The sequence below is a fragment of the Leptinotarsa decemlineata genome, unplaced genomic scaffold, assembly GCF_025532065.1.
Source record: "Leptinotarsa decemlineata unplaced genomic scaffold, Ldec_3_MD MMD2_P_RNA_scaffold_6, whole genome shotgun sequence".
NCBI lineage: Eukaryota > Metazoa > Arthropoda > Insecta > Coleoptera > Chrysomelidae > Leptinotarsa > Leptinotarsa decemlineata.
Genome location: NW_027412533.1, coordinates 7,703,590 through 7,724,510, shown reverse-complemented (window position 1 = coordinate 7,724,510; position 20,921 = coordinate 7,703,590). Strand labels below are relative to the sequence as shown.

Genomic DNA, 20,921 nt, shown 5'->3' with positions numbered 1-20,921 from the left:
GCTAGAGATGGCTTGGCTATATCCTAGATTCAGTATTATTGATTTTCAAAAAAATAACGATCTTGTATAATGTGACGGGAGTTGTGACTTTTTTATCTATGAAGACGAAAATGTCTGATATCAATATTCCACTGAAATAACCTCTAAGACGCATTCTAATGTGTTGTAGTTCGAAACGAATGTAATGAAAACTAAATAATTATTTCATTCATTGTTTTTCATTTTTATGTTTACTTCTGGAAAAAATTCATCAACAGTTCACACCAATGATTATTCGAAATCCGGGCGAATATTGTTGGAAATCAAAGGGGTCGAAACTCCACCCCCTTGCGTGCTTTCCACTTCCATAATTATACCCTTTTGAGCAATTCAATGATTGCTATTTAATTATTCATACTGCTTCTATGGAAGCTCCTTTATACTATAGGGAAAAATAATGAACCAAATAATCAGTCCCCATTTATCAGTCTCCAAGTTGACACTTCTTTCATAAATCAGACTTCAGCTAGAGATGGCTTGGCTATATCCTAGATTCAGTATTAATGATTTTCAAAAAAATAACGATCTTGTATAATGTGACGGGAGTTGTGACTTTTTTATCTATGAAGACGAAAATGTCTGATATCAATATTCCACTGAAATAACCTCTAAGACGCATTCTAATGTGTTGTAGTTCGAAACGAATGTAATGAAAACTAAATAATTATTTCATTCATTGTTTTTCATTTTTATGTTTACTTCTGGAAAAAATTCATCAACAGTTCACACCAATGATTATTCGAAATCCGGTTGAATATTGTTGGAAATCAAAGGGGTCGAAACTCCACCCCCTTGCGTGCTTTCCACTTCCATAATTATACCCTTTTGAGCAATTCAATGATTACCGAATTATCTGCCAAGTAATATTGTGAACTATGCTATAATCCAATTATTTTAATGTGCGTTCTTTTCTGAACATTTCCAAACTGCCTCTGAAAATCATAACCTTCAATATACGTCTTTGAAACTGTGAATATCAACAGGAATTAAGAAAAATAAAAAATTTGTATTACCTCTTCTTTTTGTTATCTGAGGAATATTTTCGTACATACCGAAAAGTGGAGTGAAAGACACTGTCAAAATAAGCGAATTTTAGTCTGTATTACTGTCTTTCTATCAGAATTTAGTTATTAAAATACATTTCAGAACAAATACCTTCGTTAGTATCCATGATGATAATCATGGAATTTCCTCAATTAATTTTTTTCAAAACGCGTTTCGCTACAAGGTGGCTTTATCAATTACTCATACTGATGAAGTTACCTTGTAATGAAACGCGTTTTAAATAAAATCTATTGTATAAATTATCTTATTATAATATATAGTGTCATCAATTTTCATCAAGTAATGGGTCAGAGTATTCATAACCTTCGTTATTTGATATTTACTGTGAAATATGATTACTGCATTTTTATACGGTAAGCATATAACTGAGATATTGTAGTTTTGAGCAATGAATGCATAATATCCGTGACTTCAAATCTTCTGGGGCATATTTTTGAAATATGCCAAATGAATATGTTGAATAGGTCTGCCTTTCTTCTTTCTTCGCATTTATGTTTTGGTATTCACTGGAAATGTTTTCAATTTCTGGTTGTGTATTTGTGATGACTTGAATTTTGAAAATCATAATTTATGACGAATGAAAATACAATTTGAACCATCTGTTGATAACAAATGACAACATTTGGAAAATTTAACATAATTACACTGAATCATTAAATGCTTTATGTCACTAGTTAGGAAATCAACGTTTTCGTATTGCCGAAATCTATTTTTTGGCTGTGTAATTGTTGAAAAACACTATTATTTACTATCTGTTGAAAATTGTTTGTAATTTGAACTTATGAATATTTGCATTGTTTGTTTGAAGGTGATTGACAATGTTTCGTGATAAATTTCACTAGTTCGGACTTTCATTGTCTACTATATAAAATGATTTGAAATCCCTGAAACAAGTAAAAAAGAATAATTAAACAAGAATAGTTGAAAATAACAATTATATTAAGCAACAATAAACCTGAAATGAAATGATAGTGAAATAACCTACAAGTAAAAATATATCAGTTGAATAAATAAAAAATTAAAGGAATGCAAAAAAGAAAATAATAAAAATAAAGTGTTGAGATTCCAAGTCACGTTAGTTCACGACGTTTCGATTGTTGGTATCTACAATCATCTTCGGGTGATGACTGGACTGATTCCTCCGAGAGATGACTATTTTAGTATTTCAACGACCTATAAAATAGTCATCTCTCGGAGGAATCAGTCCAGTCATCACCCGAAGACGATTGTAGATACCAACAATCGAAACGTCGTGAACTAACGTGACTTGGAATCTCAACACTTTATTTTTATTATTTTCTTTTTTGCATTCCTTTAATTTTTTATTTATTCAACTAATATATTTTTACTTGTAGGTTATTTCACTATCATTTCATTTCAGGTTTATTGTTGCTTAATATAATTGTTATTTTCAACTATTCTTGTTTAATTATTCTTTTTTACTTGTTTCAGGGATTTCAAATCATTTTATATAGTAGACAATGGAAGTCCGAACTAGTGAAATTTGCATTGTTTATTCAAAAAAATATATCACGTAAAAAGATGAATATGTGGCATTTAGATTTTTCTGTTTTGTATTCTGGCATACATTATTTATTCAAACCTTCATATTTCAATTTTTGAAAAACTCTTATCAATATATTTTCAATTGTTGCTGTATATAACCATGATACAATATAATTCCTTTACAGAAATCAAAAGTGACAAATATCGAAGAGAGATACATAAGTATCGAAACAATAATAATCTCTCCCAACTACCTATACAGTAGAGTGTGGTAAACATCTGTCGAAAAACAAGTACTTTCCCGGCTAATACCACGCTAGATATTGAATTATATCCTATATGCAAGATTCCTCACAGAGTCTAGTCTCGCAGATGTTCCTCGTTCATCCAGCAGCAGAACCATGCTGAAATTATTTAAGTAGATCACCTGCAGACCGCAGTTTCGTTCTCGTCAGTACAGAAAAGATCCTACGCAGACAGCAAAGTGTCTGGCGCTCGATTGATTTCAACACGGCTCCGCTACATATGAAACCTTCGTCTGAGAGAAAGAGATTGTTAGCTAGTAACAACTCCTCGTGAACAAAGCCCCAAGCGGAAAAAAAAACATCACATATATTAAAAATCTAACAGAGATCAGAAGTGACAACTATCGAGGAGAGATACATACGCATGCAGGAAGTAAATCTTGCGTACATGTCTGTCGGATATAATTCAATATCCAGCGTGGTATTAGCCGGGGAAGTAGTTGTTTTTCGACACACGTTTACCACACTCTACTGTGTAGGTAGTTGGAAGAGTTTAATGTTTCGGAATATTTATTTCCTGATAAATATAGTTCTTTGTTGGGAATCGCACGTTGAACGGTGAAACCTCGTTGATCCTCACTTCGCATAAGTTTCGAATTCAGAGAGTTGACGTTGGTAGAGGAGCGAGAGCTGTTTAACAAAAACAGATTTTTCAACAGAAGTTTACATATACGTAGACTGTTAAAAAAAAAGGTGAATGTTCATTCGATTAGCGATTTTTTTATATGTTCGTACACTCGTTTCGGGCATAAGTTTTTTACTAGTTTCAGATGTCAGATGTCATGTTTAGTTTGTTAGTGAGATACATAAAAGTTGAAAGTGTTCTGCTATTGAAAAAAAAAAGGATCTAATAATCAGCATCAAATTTTATGTAAAAATTGGAACTAATTACTCAAAAACATTTGAAATATCGACAATGGCAAATGGTGATTGTACTCTGAGTCAGAAAAATGGTTACAAGCTTTTCACAGAAGGTCGAGAAAATGTGAATGACGACGCTCGCCCTGGACGCCCCAGCACATCAATAATCGATGAAAATGTTGAGAAAGTGAAGAAATTTGTTATGGAGAATCTTCCAACTACTACTACTTTCCAGGAAACAGAATTGAAATTGTTGAATAAATTTATATTGTTTGAACAGACAGCGTATTTCATAAAAATCTGAAAACTCATAATACCTCACCAAATGAGATTTGTTGAATTTCTGTAGAATACATACTTAAAACACTTGTAAACTTTCCAGCAAAAGCAATACTTATTGGATTTTGAAATAATATGAAATATGTTCTAGATCTTCTCCAAAATTATGACTTTTAAACTAATCAAAATATTATTTTCCATTTCTGAAAAAAAAAAAATATTATGATTTCAATTATGAGCAACACTTTCAAATTCATTGTATTCAGCAATTTTTAGTCTAAATTAACTCATTACTATTATTAGTTCCAGTATACCAATCTGATCTATTCAAATTTTTTCGTTGAAACAATACAGCACTCAAATATCATAGCTTCATAGCAGAGTTGGGTAGTATCCGAATACAGAAAGTATTCGGATACAGTATCCGGATACTTTATATGTATTCGAAAGCTGTATTCGGATATTTTTCAAATTTTGTATTCAGTATCCGTATCCGTGGCCAAATTTGTAAATCCGAATACCGATTATTTTTTTCGATCTTCGGATACTTTTAAATTATTTGATGAATGAGAACCAGACCAAACAGCACCATTTTATGCAGGCGTATCTTGTCGCATTTTGCCGGGCATCTTCGAAAACTGTGAAACACAATTTTAGCACTTTGCCACCTCGAAAAATGAGTTATTAGAGTGCCTCATATATATCAAAAATGTACAGTAGACCCCACTTGGGGCTTGTTTTCTTCCGTTTACGGGGTTGGGACACCCAAACTCGAAGTTCAGCATCTTCGAAAACGGGGTAAGGCGGTAAAATCTCTTACCGCCTTACATCACTAAAATATACCAAGTACCAATCAATCTCGTTGAATCAGAATCTATGTCGTATGTGCGTGGCCATTTCGTAATTCTCATATCAATTATCCATTCCTTATAAAGAACCCTGATAAAATTCATTTCATTTGTGAAAATTTTTTGAATCCAATTTTTAATAACTCTGTACAATTGAAAATTAAATATTGGTTAGATTTTAACGTTAGATTTGTTACAAGGTGAAGACAATGTATCTTTTGGATACTTGTTGCCCAGTCTAATTTCTTTAATTAACAAGTATGAAAAACTCATTGCCCAAACCCAAAATGAATTGAAATATTGAGCAGAACATTTAGCAAAAATGTGCATGAAAAGTTTCAATACTTGTTTTGATGAAATTTTAAATTTGGAATGTGAAGATCCAATTATAGCAGCAGTTCTGCTTCCCAAATTTAAACTAAAGTGGTATAACATTGTGAAAAATCCAAAAAAATCTTTGGAAGATATTAAAAAATGTATAATAAATGTTGCAAAAAAACAGATGGAATATGAATCTTACAACAAATCAGATGAAAGCGGGGACCAAAATGTGGACAATTTTTTTGATTTCACGGATTCCCAAGATAACCAAGAAGTAGGCACTGTAGGCAGTAGTAGTACTATGAACGAACAGGGTACTGAGAGTACCAGTGAAAGTAGCAATAAAACTACAAAAATTCAGCTGGAATTATTAAGATATCTGGAAGACAAAAGAACCAATTTACAAGTATTACATGAATACCCAATATTTAAAAAAGTGTCACGCAAGTGTAATACATGCTTACCTTCGGCAGCACCAGTAGAGACACTTTTCTCTCTTGCAACTATGATTAATACGCCAAAGAGAAAAAATTCAAGTGATGAACACTTCGAGGTATTGGTACTGACGAAGGCAAATTCAAACTCAAAGGTACTATTATAGATATAAATGTCACATCTAGCGAATAATGTGATGAAAGCTAAAAATTTTTTTTTTACTGAAATGTTCTTTGTTTACAAAATAAATATAAACAGTTTTTTAGTTTCTTTCATTTCCTATCTTTTTTTATCACTTTTTGATATTCATGCCTAGTATTTTTACTTGTATACTATAAAACACTATTTTAACTAACTCTAAAAGTATCCGAAAAAAGTATCCAAATACTTGTATCCGAGTACATTTTCAGGTGAAAGTATCCGTAATTTTTCAAAAAGTATCTGGATACATTGAAAGTATCCGTATCTGGTATTCGTATTCATTTTTCCTGTATCCGACCCAACTCTGCTACATAGAATAATTCTTGAAACTGTTTCCTTGGATGTTTCACTGGGTTTGAATACTTATTCATGAGTGCCGAAACGTGATTTCATCAGAGAATGTAGCTCAAGTACTCATATTTTTCCATACTCTGATAATACTGATCTCAATACTAAATGAAAAATCCATTTTCATTGTCATAACGATATAAACAGATTTCAATCTGGGAAACTACCACCTGCTATCGGGTTATATGTATGTTTTATAGGCGCAGTCTCGACTCGAACACTTCATGGCTCGTTGAGACTTCCTCCAAGTAGGAATTGAAATATCGAAAGAGATTCCTATATGTCTATATTTGATATGTAGAGTTGTTACAACTGAGTATTTGCTCTACTTAGATCAACGAAGTAGCAAAGAGCTCACTTTCTGCATTTACTTTTATGATAAATTTCATGTTATTTAGCATTTTTCGGAAAGCAGAATAAAGTGACTGAATGAATCTAGTTAACTTTCTTCACCCATATCCTGATTCATCTTTCGAAATAGTAAAATACCCACATGGCCAATTCAACCAATTTCAACTTTAATGAGACATTCTTCTAATAAATACTTACCACTGTATGTACTATTCAACTCAGATATTGAACGAATTCCAAATCGTTCGAATGGAATGAAAAATCAAACAATAATTGTTATTTGGGTAATTAAATTTTTTTTTTCAAATTTTCTAAAAGAAAAGTTAGGATATTTTTTTTGAAGGATTAACAAAAGATTTACGCTAAAAAATTGGAAAACATTAATAGAGGATTAAACCTTTTTTATCTGGTGTGCCGATTTATTAAATTCCAATCTGATAGAAGCTACATGAATATATATTTTTTACTTTTCACATTCATTGTTTGAAAAGTTGTTATGAACATATCTACATTTTTCATGAAATAATTGAAATTTATTGAATTCTTATTACTTAGTTTCTGAAAAATAATCGTTTCCAGAATTTTATTTATGAAATGTATTCGTCAATATACTTTTTGTTTTGACACAAAAAATCAATACCAGGGGATCAATTTCATGACGCATTATTACTCTTATTGTACCCGTTTCTGTGTAACGAATATTTTGTTTCGATCGCCGTTATTTATTGAACAGAAATGTGTTTTGAACAAATGAATTTTCGCATTCGATTTCTATTGGGCAGTGAAAAAAAAAGAAATGGAAAATATCCATGTATGATTAGATGAGAAGGAATTGAATGGAAATATATGAAACAATTTCACTAATGGATACTTCGCTATTTCTATCAATACAAATACGAAAAATATTTTTGTAATATTAATATTTCCTTCCTTACGAATCAGTAGTCAGTTGTCCAAAAAATCTTGCAGAGAAAATGGGATTAGATAATTTAGGAAATACTTTCACAAGTGTTGTTCTTGAAGAAGAATTTCAAGAACGAGGTTTTAATGATGAACGAGAACGCGAATATTTTCTACTCATTCACCAAACTCAAACTCCTATTCATACAGATGCAGTTTCGTAAGAATGTATCACTTTTTCAACAACCGATTTTATACAGTTATTGAAGTCCACTAGAAACTCGTAAGGATAACAAGATTGTTCCGAATTCTTGGGGTTCTTGTTGAATACTCTTCGTGAGCAGGAAAATAGCAGAATCAATACTCCTAACCACACTGGATTGAATGATTTCAAATAGTCTATCTCGTCGTCTGTTTGTAGACTTTTTGCTGGGAAAATCCTCACTAGTTTACTTTGTAGTACATGTTCAAGAGTTAGCAAAAATATATGTGACTTTCTGGAACTTAAACTAGCGTTTCCTAATATGACTGATAACCAATCGGTGCAAAGCTTATTGTTAAATAATCTGGAAATAGAACTTTCATCGGGTGATGATAATCAACTTTGTTGCCAAATATGTGCCAAACTAGCTGAATATTGAAAGACAACTAGTACAGCTGAGACACCAATCAATCTAATAATAACATTGATGATCTTCAAACATGACTCAACCTCTGACGAAATCACCAAACTCTTACGAAGGTTCGAAATAGATGAATACTTCAATCTAGCAGACCACCATTATAATCTTCATGCAGTCATTGTTCACTGTGGTTGGTCAAAGACAAAATTAACTGGTTTAAGTTTAACGATAGTTATGTCACTAAATATTTTGGCAACATCTTGACTTTATTGGAGTCTCTAGAGACACCTTACATTTAATCTATGAAACAGAGGACATTGGCAGATCAAGATCTTCAGATGATTTGGAAATGAAGGTTTTTCCGCGTTCTCCTGCAGCTGAAAAAGCAAATACGCCACTGGAATCAATCAAGTTGCCCCGGAGCGCCTATTAATTTTTGTTGTTGTTATTTCATACTTTGTATTCGTATTATGATAGTATATTTGAAGGGATTTTTCAAAATGATTTTTTCTAAAAGTCATTCGGTGCATTGATGCTCAGAATTCCTTTTCATATAAAGTGCATATGTTTATGATGATTTTGAAATAAGGAAATATTATCTAAAAATGTAAATACATGTGGTTTTTATCATTAACAAATCGAATATTTAAGAGATAAATTTCATTCTTCAATATTTGTAAATGTTAATTAGATGTTTAGATGGTATAAATGAAATTATACCATCTAAAGTGGTATAATTGATTTCAAAGTTTTGTATGTTTCGTTATGGATAGTCTCAAAAAATACTGATTATTTTAAAAAATATAGAAAGCTATTTTATCTTAAAGTCATATTTCCACGAAAAATTCCATAAATGTAAATCGCAATGCATACATTTAAAAAAAAAGTTTAATCATAGCTACTTCATGATATGATTTAGAAAGATATTATAACTAATTTAAATGAAAACGGAAATGATGTGTAATACTAGTGACTGGGATACTGTTAGCATAGTTAAGAATGAATAATTTCTGAAAAAACTTTAAATTAACATGAAATTGAAATCTGGTTCTAGTAGATACTCTGGAAAAATTAATTCGACATCTTGTTTCCCCAACAAAGTAGAAACTTGTACAGTTAGTAGTAGAGACGTAAAGGGTCGGCCGAAACGTAGAACTAAACCGGTTTAAAAATATTTTTATTCAAAACTCAGTAAGTGAGTTTTCCTTTGACGGTTATTAAATGAATATCAATGGAGATATTCATTTATGTGTTTTATTTTCGTCAAATTCTAGAAATATAATCACAGATGTTGATACTTTCCTTGTCTATTTTATATTACTATCTATCCATCAGTGTCTTTCACAGCTTCAACAGCAGTACACACATCCACTAAAGATTTCGTTATTTTTCGCCTAACAAAAATTAAATCACTGCGTCTTGGATGGTCGCCCAACAAACAAAAAACTCAAAACAAAATCCTACCTGTATACTTTTTACTCCTGGTCGCCTTGCTGTACAGGATGAAAGCTGCCAGAAAGAAGACCGATGAAAGTGTTTCCGCTCTTCCAACAACTCCCGTTACCTGAAAATAAAACACGAACAATTAAGTTGCGAACTCAAAGCGATCGTTTGAGCTGTTAGCGGTTGAAGTGGAGTTTGAAATTTTAAAATACATTCGACTGTAACGGAGTGAGGGGTGTTCTGCGGCACGAGTATAAGGAATTGGAGGAAGGGGTTGCTCAGGGAGATGTTTCCTTTGGAGGCACGCGTCGTGTTGAAACATAGTTTCAATGCGCTCTGTTTCATTGAACTTTCATAGGTAATTCATAAAATCTGTGTATATCTTTGAAAAAAATCGAATATTCATCAGTTATCATATGATGAGTTTGTCAAGTATCCATGTAAGTGGAGTGACAAAATCCCGATACAAAATCTAGAGATAAAAGTATCAGTTAGCCATTCGACATGAGTAAACAAATTGAAGTTCTACTCCATAGTTGCCAAATTAGTTTAATAGTATGGAACTCCTAAGAGAAGAAATTTTGTGAATAGTGAAAAAAAGTTCAACAAAATATACTAGCCAGTGAAGTGAATATGAAATTGAAGATTGGAGAAAAATTGAACAAAAAATCAGGAAATTGGAAGGAGAGAATATACCGTTGAAAGAGTAGTTGGAAAAGTTAGGAAGATAATGTAAGAAGAACAAAGAATGGATATATTAATATTGTTATTGGTGATACAGTAATATTCCCCACAAACGTGACAAAAATTTTAGGTATCGAAATGGATGTGAATTTAAGGTTCACAAATAATATCACAAAATGGGTTCAAAGAAGTTACATGAGTTTGAAAATGCTTCATCCTCATCGTCATTTATTATAAATAAGTTTGTAAATAAAGTTAACAAATGCGCTTGTGTTGATTCATTTTGCATATTGTGATGTTTTGTATGGTTCATGCCTGGATAGAAAAGACATTTTCAGAATTGAAAGAGTTCGAATATCATGTCTTGGGTATATAAAACTACACCTGACGATTTGATCTCTACAAACTTTATTTGAAAAATATATATCACAACATTTTTCAAATAAAATTTGTGGAGATCGAATCGTCAGGTGTAGTTTTTAAAAGAAGCTTCAAGTGAATCTCAAACACCTCCAAGAACCATCTCAATATTTTATGAACACAGGAATTACCAAGCAACACTTTAATCGACAAGAAAGATACAAAGAGGAAAATGATAGAAGAACACAAAAAAGAAGTACCAAACAAGAAAAAAAAAAGTAAAAAAATCAGATAAGGATAAAATTTCCACTCTAGGTCAATAAAAATAGTGAAAGACATCCCCAAAGTAACAAAATAAATCAGAGTGAAACCAGAAAAACGAAAACTAGTCATGGAGATGGACCCATACATTAAAAATTATGGAAAGAAAGTAATTAGTTAATAGTATTAACGACTTCAATGAAAATTCTGAAAATAATGATGAACTTGAACTCACAATTTTACATATGAATATCCGTAGCGAAGCAGATATTTTAATGAACTTTCGAATTTCTTCACTCAATTTCTATAACAATTTGATAACATTGTCCCAACCGAAACTCTTAATATGTCTTGCAGTGTTACGTAAAAGATACCAGGTTATAACGATATTTACAGTCAAGGAACATAGAATAGAAACGATGTAATGTTCATATTCATGCATTCTCGCCTCCAGTATCAATTTGGAATTTGAAGCTACAAGTTACCATGAAGCAGGATAAAATTTTCCTTACGGCTTGATATAGATCATCTTCGTCTGACAAAAATATATTCGATACAGAGCTTTACAATTATATGAATATGAAAAAAAAATAACAAATTACATATTTTTCCTTGTGACATAAATATATATTTACTCCAAGACAGCAACAGTGATGTGGAAGAATACAAAAGTATACTCAATTCATTTAATTCAATATCTTTCATTGACAGGGTAATTAGACAAACCAGTAATTCATATTTGGATCAAATTTTTATAAAAAACACTCTAAGTTTGAGGGTGAGGGGAACTAAAACTCCCCAAAAGCCTCTGCAAAACATGCCACCGTGGACCAGCCTACCCAAGCTAAGATGTAAGGAATCGTGCCGACAGCTGAATGGCCGCAGAGTGATATGCGGTCACGAACGATCCCCTTGAGGAACTGGGCGAAACCTCATTGTAATCAGCCTACCTCTGGTAATGCGGGGCTCTGCCAGAGGTGACCAACTCTTCCGCTGCTATTCGTGGGAACACACATGAATGAAACAACAGAAACAACAAAAACCAATCCCGAGGTTGGACGGAAGTGCCAAAGAGAGTGTGTGTTTGGCGAGTCTTGGCCTACACCTGCCAATATTAGAGAGATGTCTCCTAGTGACCTATTCACCTTCCTGAAAAGGACAGGATGGACGATGACCTATGAGAACACCTCCTCGGGAGGATGTACAATGGGTCACATATGGCGTGAGTGCTGTGAGTCTACATTCACCCTCCCTACTCTACAGATACCAGATAGATCACCTTCGTCTGACAAAAATATATTTAATACAGAGCTCTATACAATTATCTGAATATGAGAAAAATTTGACAAATTACATATTTCTCTTGGTGACATGAATATATATTTACTCCAAGACAGCAATAGTGATGGGGAAGAGTACAAAAATATACTCAATTCATTTAATTTAATTTCTTTCATCAACAGGGTAATAAGACCAACCAGTAAAACATGTTTGGATCATATTTTTGTAAAAAATACTATAAGTCAAAACAACTGTGACTCATTTGTCTTCAACTGTGATATAAAGGATCACCTTCCCATAGCTTTCGAATACATTTATAATAAAAAAATAACAGAAATTCTAAGACGAAACGAATACAAAACATACATCAACTACAATATTCTAGAAATCTGATATTGAAAATGAACATTGGTTCGACATTTACAACTCTTCAGACATAGACCAAATGATGGAAAACTATATAAGTACATTGCAGAGATATATTGCGAATCATAGTGAAAAAGTTAAAATAAATGTGGATGAAAGGAGAAAATCCTGGGTACCTCCTGAAATTTCTAACTTATCAAAGAAAGTGAATAAACCATACATCCAGTTACGAAATAGTCATAATAATAATATATGGAAAGTAAAAGTAAAAGTTTTTGTATGATTGGCAATATCAAATCTGATGAAAACTACTGAAAATAAATTATTAAAATCACACATTGAAATACCCGTTAGAATATCGAAACGATCTGCTGCTGCACAGATTATGGAGAATCGATTTCTAAAGGTGGTTTTTGAGTGTCAACAAAATAATTCTATATATATATATATATATATATATATATATATATATATATATATATATATATATATATATATATATATATATATATATATATATATATATATATATATATATATATATATATATATATATATATATATATATATATATATATATATATATATATATATATAAAATAAATAGATAAGTACTCTTTGATCATTCCCATATTGATTTCAATTTAAGAGCCACCGGTATACAGCTGTTTCAGCCTATTGGGCATCGTCAGTACCGGGCAGGCGGTCCTCGATTGAAGACAAAATGAGAAAAAACCAAGAAAGTACTTGATAAAAATAGCTGCGTAAACGCAAACGAAACATAAGTGGAACCACCTATTGGTGTGACACCCAAGTCAACTTGCCAAGTTTTTATGTCAGTGTTGGTGGTTTGACCAATCAACCGACAACTGCGGTAGCAGAAATTTGGGAAGCTAACCTGAAATGCCATCGGAAAACGAATCCACATGTTTCTAGAAATGATATGACAAGTTGATTTGGGTGTCACACCAATAGGTGGTTCCACTTATGTTTCGTTTGCGTTTACGCAGCTATTTCTATCAAGTACTTTCTTGGTTTTTTCTCATTTTGTCTTCAATCGAGGACCGCCTGCCCGGTACTGACGATGCCCAATAGGCTGAAACAGCTGTATACCGGTGGCTCTTAAATTGAAATCAATATGGGAATGATCAAAGAGTACTTATCTATTTATTTTTTGATTTTCATGGAATTATTTTCCAGCAGCTTGACTGCATTAACCTTTCTAGATTTCATATCATTTCTAGAAACATGTGGATTCGTTTTCCGATGGCATTTCAGGTTAGCTTCCCAAATTTCTGCTACCGCAGTTGTCGGTTGATTGGTCAAACCACCAACACTGACATAAAAACTTGGCAAGTTGACTTGGGTGTCACACCAATAGGTGGTTCCACTTATGTTTCGTTTGCGTTTACGCAGCTATTTTTATCAAGTACTTTCTTGGTTTTTTCTCATTTTGTCTTCAATCGAGGACCGCCTGCCCGGTACTGACGATGCCCAATAGGCTGAAACAGCTGTATACCGGTGGCTCTTAAATTGAAATCAATATGGGAATGATCAAAGAGTACTTATCTATTTATTTTTTGATTTTCATGGAATTATTTTCCAGCAGCTTGACTGCATTAACCTTTCTAGATTTTATATATATATATATATATATATATATATATATATATATATATATATATATATATATATATATATATATATATATTATGAATGGACTAATGATGAAAAATTATAAATTTATTCATGATAACGATTAAACAATTTCCACTAACATTTTTTATTTCTAGCGAAAAAGGAGGATGATGTGAGCTGTCTCAAAAATAGTCTTACCGCTGAAACTTTTTCCTTATCTATGATTTTCGTTGAGTTTTAATCAAAGGCGTCACTCAAATCAACGTAGTGTACACAAAAACCTGTTTTATAATTTTTTCTGTCGGAACATTCATATTATGTTGTTTCAATCGTTTTTTTTCAAATATTATTTGGTTTATTGAATGCATGTTATGTCACAATTTTTGAAAAGTATACCAGTACATTGTGCACTGAAAAATTTCAATATATTATTTTGGGCCTGAACATTTTGGAAATTTACATACACGTCAATAACGTCAAGATTCAGAATTTTCCATCCCATTCAAATAATACTGGGTTTATTTTACTCTTCTATCTGGGTTAGGGTTGCTACGTTATTTCACTAGTTATTAACCAAACACAGACGATAATAAACTCATCTCGAGTTGGTAAAATTAATTACACTGCAACAATGAGATATCTGAATTCATTACTTACCGCCTCGGTATGAATGGGGTGTACAGCGAACAACATGGCCGCCACAAAGCTCGACAATTCGGGGAGGAACATGGAGCACATCCTGAAAATTCATAAACTATATTAGAGAGGATACAACTTGAGGCGTCATAGAGGAGCACGGCATGGGAGAAACTTGCATACAAGTATAAGTTTGGAATTATATAGTTTTCATTCCGAATAAATTATTTTAGAACAGATTTAATTCTCAGTTAGGTTTGGAAAGTGGTTTCAGCAAGTTTGCACCTATTTTAGACTTAACTGTATTATTAAATTCAAAGATTATTTGTTCTCATGCTGACTTGAAAGCATACATGAGATCCAGGGGTTTCCCAAAAACAATATTTTAACGCTCTGAATTTCTACAAAATCGTCTGTTTTCACTTCATATTCATAATGAAATTTATACGGTGCTTTCTGATAGAAATCGTTTATACTTGCCCATTATATCATAAATCTTTAGAACAACAATATTTGGAAGAACTTGAAACTTTTATCATTTCCAGTAGAGGGTTTTCCGACTGGAGGAATAGTATGAGATGTAAAGAAACTTTACTTCATGGAAGGAATGAGGTGAGATGAACATATTAATCACTTGATCAAAATTATACGATTGCTAATGAATACATTCCACAATCTGAGACATCGTATCCAAAAATAATTTTATATCACTGCATTATAGTTTGGCTGAATCTGTCCTAAGTTACTGCATTACAGCATGGGGTAGATAGGGCCTTTAATAATATTCTGTACTTTCTAAAAATTCCTCAAATTCTTTGCTGAAAATTATTCACAAAAAAGGAAACCGATTTTCAACCACGTTACTCTACAACAATACACCGATAATAAATATGAATTCCTTATATAGTGCATTCCATTTAAAACAAGCTACCTTGAATAACTTTTGGTACAATGATTTTCAGGAAAATTAAAAAACACGTCAAAAATAGTTCACAAGGGGACATATTTTGACATATTTATATTTGATGTTACTTCCCCTATCGCACCCCCAGAGCAAGTCACTATTTTTTTAATGGATCACCCTATATTGTTTCGCATTATTAGATGCTCCATTATGAGTAGACTTCAACAAAGTATAAAACATATGGTCTGAGCTTATGGTTCGGGAGCTACAAATTACTTGATTTGAAAACGAGCCACCCTGAACAATTTTTTTGAAATAATTATTTGCAAGAAAAATAACAAACAGGTCAACAAATTACACAGTAGGCCACATTTTGAAAAATTCGTTCTATACACAAATATGGAAGCAATGAATCAGAAAAAAAAAATCATTTATTCTTCAATCAGAATCGGATGACTGGACAATGAGAAGAAAAAAAATTTCTATAGTAAATGTTCAAAAACGTTCTCACCAACTTCCATACAACGGTACAAACATTGCCATTTTCTCATGCTTGAGAATTTTGGGAGTTATTTCTCTGCAATGCCTCATGATATTCTCTCTCAAATCTTCTAATGTTGTTGATCCTATCTCATACCCTTCAGACTTCAAATGATCCCATAGAAAATATCTATACGAGTAAAATCCAGAGACCTTGGTAGCCATTCTATTGGACCTCTTCCGCCAATCCAGCGACCAGGAAATTGATCATCCAAAAATTGTCGCACTGGAGCTGCATAATGAGGAGATGCATCATCCTGCTGAAAAACTATTTCGTTTTCGAATAAATTTATATCCTCCTCAATTGCCCCACACATCCAAATATTTATCGCTAGACAAATTATCATTGATCAAACAAGGTCCTATGATGTGGTCACGTAAAATTCCTGCCCAAACATTCAGTTTTTAAGGTCGTTAGGTATAAACTTGACGGTATAGAAGATTCCTATCACTCCAATATTGACGATTCTGCGATTCACCTCTTCATTCAAACTAAACGTACATTCATCCGAAATACTAATTTTATACAAGAAATTCTGATGCAAATTGATTCGTACAATGAGACTTTCACAGAACTCCATACGTCTGGCGAAATCATCTTCGTTCAATTCATGAACTAGTCTAATCATATATGGATGAAATTTGTACTTATGAAGGATCTCGAAAACATTCGTACGACTGATTCCTGATTCTCGAGATAACTTAGTGAGAGATTGCGAATTTTACATTAGTCCAACGTGCCCTGAAACTGCAGAACAAATAACTTCATCGTTGACAACTCCTGAACGGTTATGCTTTTTATTGTTCAGATCCAGTTTCCATAAATTTGTTCAATAACTCCAAAACGTCTTTATGACGTACATTTCTTTCTGGATGATCATCAATGAATATACGGGCAGTAGATCTAGCACTATTTCCATTCTGGTAGTTGAAACTCACTATTTCAATCCGTTCTCGAAGAGTACAAACCATTGCTTCATCTGGTTGGTAATAGTTATTGTAGAATGAGACGAATACAAAATGAAGAAAATATAGAATTCAAACTCAACTAGGCAAAATTAGACTTTTTGAAGTACACTTCACAAAAACACATATGAAACCTATGTATCAAATTGTACAGAAATTCATTAAAGGTGGGTCGTTTTTACCTCAAATGATTTTTAGCTTCCAAACTATGAGCTTTAGACCATAATATATTCTACTTTGTTGAAATCTAATCTAATCTAATGGACATCTAAAAGAAACAAACCATGCAATAAATAAAGGAAACATGAAAATTCCTCATACATGTAACAAAGGAAGGGAGATGAATTTATTGGAAGCGTTGGAAATGAATAAATTGTACAAGGACCCCAAGTTCATAATGCTCAACAACCAATTAGATCTATGCAGCTCGCCCCTTTTGAATTTAGGAATTTTAGGATCCATCCAATAGTTGGTAATCGTGACAAATTGTGATATTGGTAACGTGTTAGGTCAGGTACCTAGAGCAGATACCTGTCCACACTATTTAAGACGCAACTTGACAATTTGTGGTAGTTACTTGAAAATGGCCTTATAAGCCGAAACCGGTCGTAACGAATAAATAAACACAGTAGAAACTAGACAAAAGTATTTTCTTTATTCTATATCCTAAATTTTTTATTGAATAGAGGAGTCCAAAAGATGTTCGAAATGGTGATCATTTTCTGCAATACATAATGTCAAGTTTTTAAATGAATCCATTACACGTTCCATCATATCCTCTGGGATTACCCTGGAAGCTCTAGTGATTTTTCGTTTCATGTCTTTCATAGATGTTGGAGGAGTTTGGTAGACAATCCATTTGATATACCCCCATAAAAATGCGTTTTGGTTAGGTCAGGTGATCTGGGTGACGACGCCACAGGTCCAATTTTTAATGGAAATGATCGTTGTGGTATTTCCGTAACAAAATTTTAAAATGTGGTGGTGCACCATCTTGTAGCCACATTCTAAGTCATGTTCCATGTGGAACCCAGTCCAATGAATTCGAAAACTCATACCGAAGAAATATTACATATTTTCTTCCAGTGAGATCCTCTTGTCCTCTTTCGCGGAACTTCTCTTTGTAAATCCTAGGAGCAAGGAGGCAGTTTCCGTCACTTTCCCCCAAAGCATAGACCATGTGCAAAATATGTTCCAATACATAATTCGTAATGAATATGATTCAATCTATACGCGAAAGTAACTTCAACACATGGTGTTATTGACAAATTCCGAAATTAATTTTTTTATGCCATTCATCAATAACTGGGTTTATAAAGAGGAAAAAGCAGTACAAATATTCTTAAGGCTTTATACGCATTTCTTACCGTTGAAACCGTTGAAACCGCTGATAACTATCAATAAATGGTATAAAAAAAGCTAATATATTAGCGATTACATGCAATATTCGAAAAACAAATTTGAGTAAGTGAACGTAAGAAAATAATTTTTTTTATTACAACAATTATTAAAACTTGGTATGATTTGTGAAATATCTAAAAATGGTATACCTCTAATAAAGAATGTGGTGGAATGTTGAGACATTTCATACAACTGAAAAAATACAGGGTGCTCCATTTGAAAAAGTTGAATTATGTCTATTTGAAAATGAATGAAACTTAACCGGTTTCATTGAGCACCCTATATATTGTTTCCTACAGTTGATATTTCAGAAATCATCAAAGTGATGTTGACTAACTATTCCTGAAAAAATCCACTTTATTGCTGTAGACATGCGGGTGGTGAATTAAAAAAAATATTGTCTGCAAAATAAGATTTTCTGGAATAATTTGGCAACGCCGCAATGGAAATTCAAAAAAAAAAAACATCCTTAGAGAGATAAAAAAATATGGAATCGAATGACGTATTCATATACTGGGTCTTTGAAAAAAGTATAACTTTGGTTGGCCATGCTCGGCTAAGTCACCCAGCATGCGAAAAAATTATTTTCAAAATATAGTATTTATCGATATGACTGCAAAAAATGGACGGTTCAAAAAATTGTTTCTTGTGATAGCAATGGACCAACGAAATCTTGTTGACTCACCCTGTGCAACATTAATATTGCTCCTTCCAGAATGGGGTAGAATACACCTGAGCGTATCTCGTCTGTTTTGTGCTTTTTCTACCCCCAAGTGTATAACAGCAGTGGTAGAATATTTGACTTCATTACATGAAATATCTTTCGAAGAATATGGTTTCTTTCATTTCATACTGCCCAAACATCATATATTTTCGAGGATTTCTAAAGCTCTGGAATTCATTCGAATTATTCCCCATAATTATTTGGATAACATATACAAAACATACGTTTCACAAAATTCCAACAAATTTCTAGAATAATCAGGACAGCAAAAATCTCGTAAATTAAAAACCACTAGGCTCCCTTTTGTTACCAACCGTCAGCCCTGTTTCAGTTCAGCAGCAGTATAATTCTCATGTTACAGCCCACTACAGGAATATTGTATGCGAATTCAAAATTAACCCATCCACAAACAAAACGAGATATGCCTGCGCTCATAAATTTCTCGTACGGCATCCTGGAGAATAATTATTGTAGCGAAAATTAAATTTTGATAATGTATGTTTGACTCATATACAATGCATGCATTTGTTCCAAATTTCCACCAACTGGAATTTGTTTTGACGAAATAGGACATAAAAATTGATGGATTATACAGTGCAGACGAAAAAAGTCCTTGCCCCTCTCAACTCCTGAATGAGATAAGATAACAAAGTTGGGAAACTTTACATGAAAAAATGAAATAATTGAGTGGCATCACTTGTCGCCGAGTGTACTCCTAGTGTTAGTAGTGCCTACACTAGGAGTATTAGGAGTTTCACCTTGGAATGAGAGATAGTCTGCTATATTGCAAATATCTCGTTCCCTAAACACCGTATGAATTTTATCAATTATTGAAAAATATGTAGTTTCAGATAATTAGCAATTTTATCAACTATTACGTTAAAATTATTACATTAATAATTTTCAAGGTCACATGATATGTTATGCCGATGAAACTGCATTGATTTTCAAAGGCAACGACTGTAATGAAACTATTTCCACAACTGAGCGAGATTCGAGAAAAATTGGACTATGGGTAAATAATAACAAATTAGGCATAAATATACGAAAAACAAAATTTATCACCTTTTCTCTCAGATCTAATGACCAATCCAACGAAAAAACCAACTGAAATTCATAAAGCTGATTGCCCAAGTCTACAGTGCCAACGCCCCGAAATAACAAAGACATCGTCGATTGAATAAATGGGAATTGTTCTCGACCAGCATATGAGGTGGGGTAAACATGTTAATAACTTTTATTTTGAGGACAAAACAACAGAAAAATCCTTAGACGCTCTTAGAGCGGTACCTGTGCAAAAAGTATTATTCACATTGGAAATGAATCGCTGAAGATTGACACTTAAACAGTTTCCGTGAAAGTATCTATAGAAGAGAGATAAAACTCCGACCTTTCTTCGATGTTCCACAATATCAAGGTTGCAAGTGAAGTTCGCGTCTCTTATCAGGCGGATGGATCTTTTCTGGATGGAATCCAGCAGTTTCAGGGTATCTTTGGGGGCGCAGCTCCATACATGAGAACAATACTCCAAAGAAGGTTTGATTCGAGCTTTATAAAGCATCAAAAGTTGCTGAGGTGTGTTTCAGGTTCAGAACAGTGTTTCAAGCTTTTGAGAAACAGCCTTTACAATTCCAG

The 20,921-nt window shown here is 32.8% G+C and overlaps 1 protein-coding gene across 2 annotated transcripts in view; it reads right to left on the bottom strand.

The window, feature by feature from the left end:
• The window catches only part of LOC111504189 (protein O-mannosyl-transferase Tmtc3), a 211,923-nt gene that overhangs the window by 88,608 nt on the left and 102,394 nt on the right, over positions 1-20,921 (bottom strand). For both annotated transcript variants that reach the window (XM_074169909.1, XM_074169908.1), the window contains exons 3-4: positions 14,773-14,854; positions 9,547-9,646 (exon numbers count right to left, since the gene is read on the bottom strand). In XM_074169909.1, the coding sequence (XP_074026010.1) occupies positions 9,547-9,646; positions 14,773-14,854 (182 nt within the window). The remainder of the gene's footprint in view (positions 1-9,546; positions 9,647-14,772; positions 14,855-20,921) is intronic.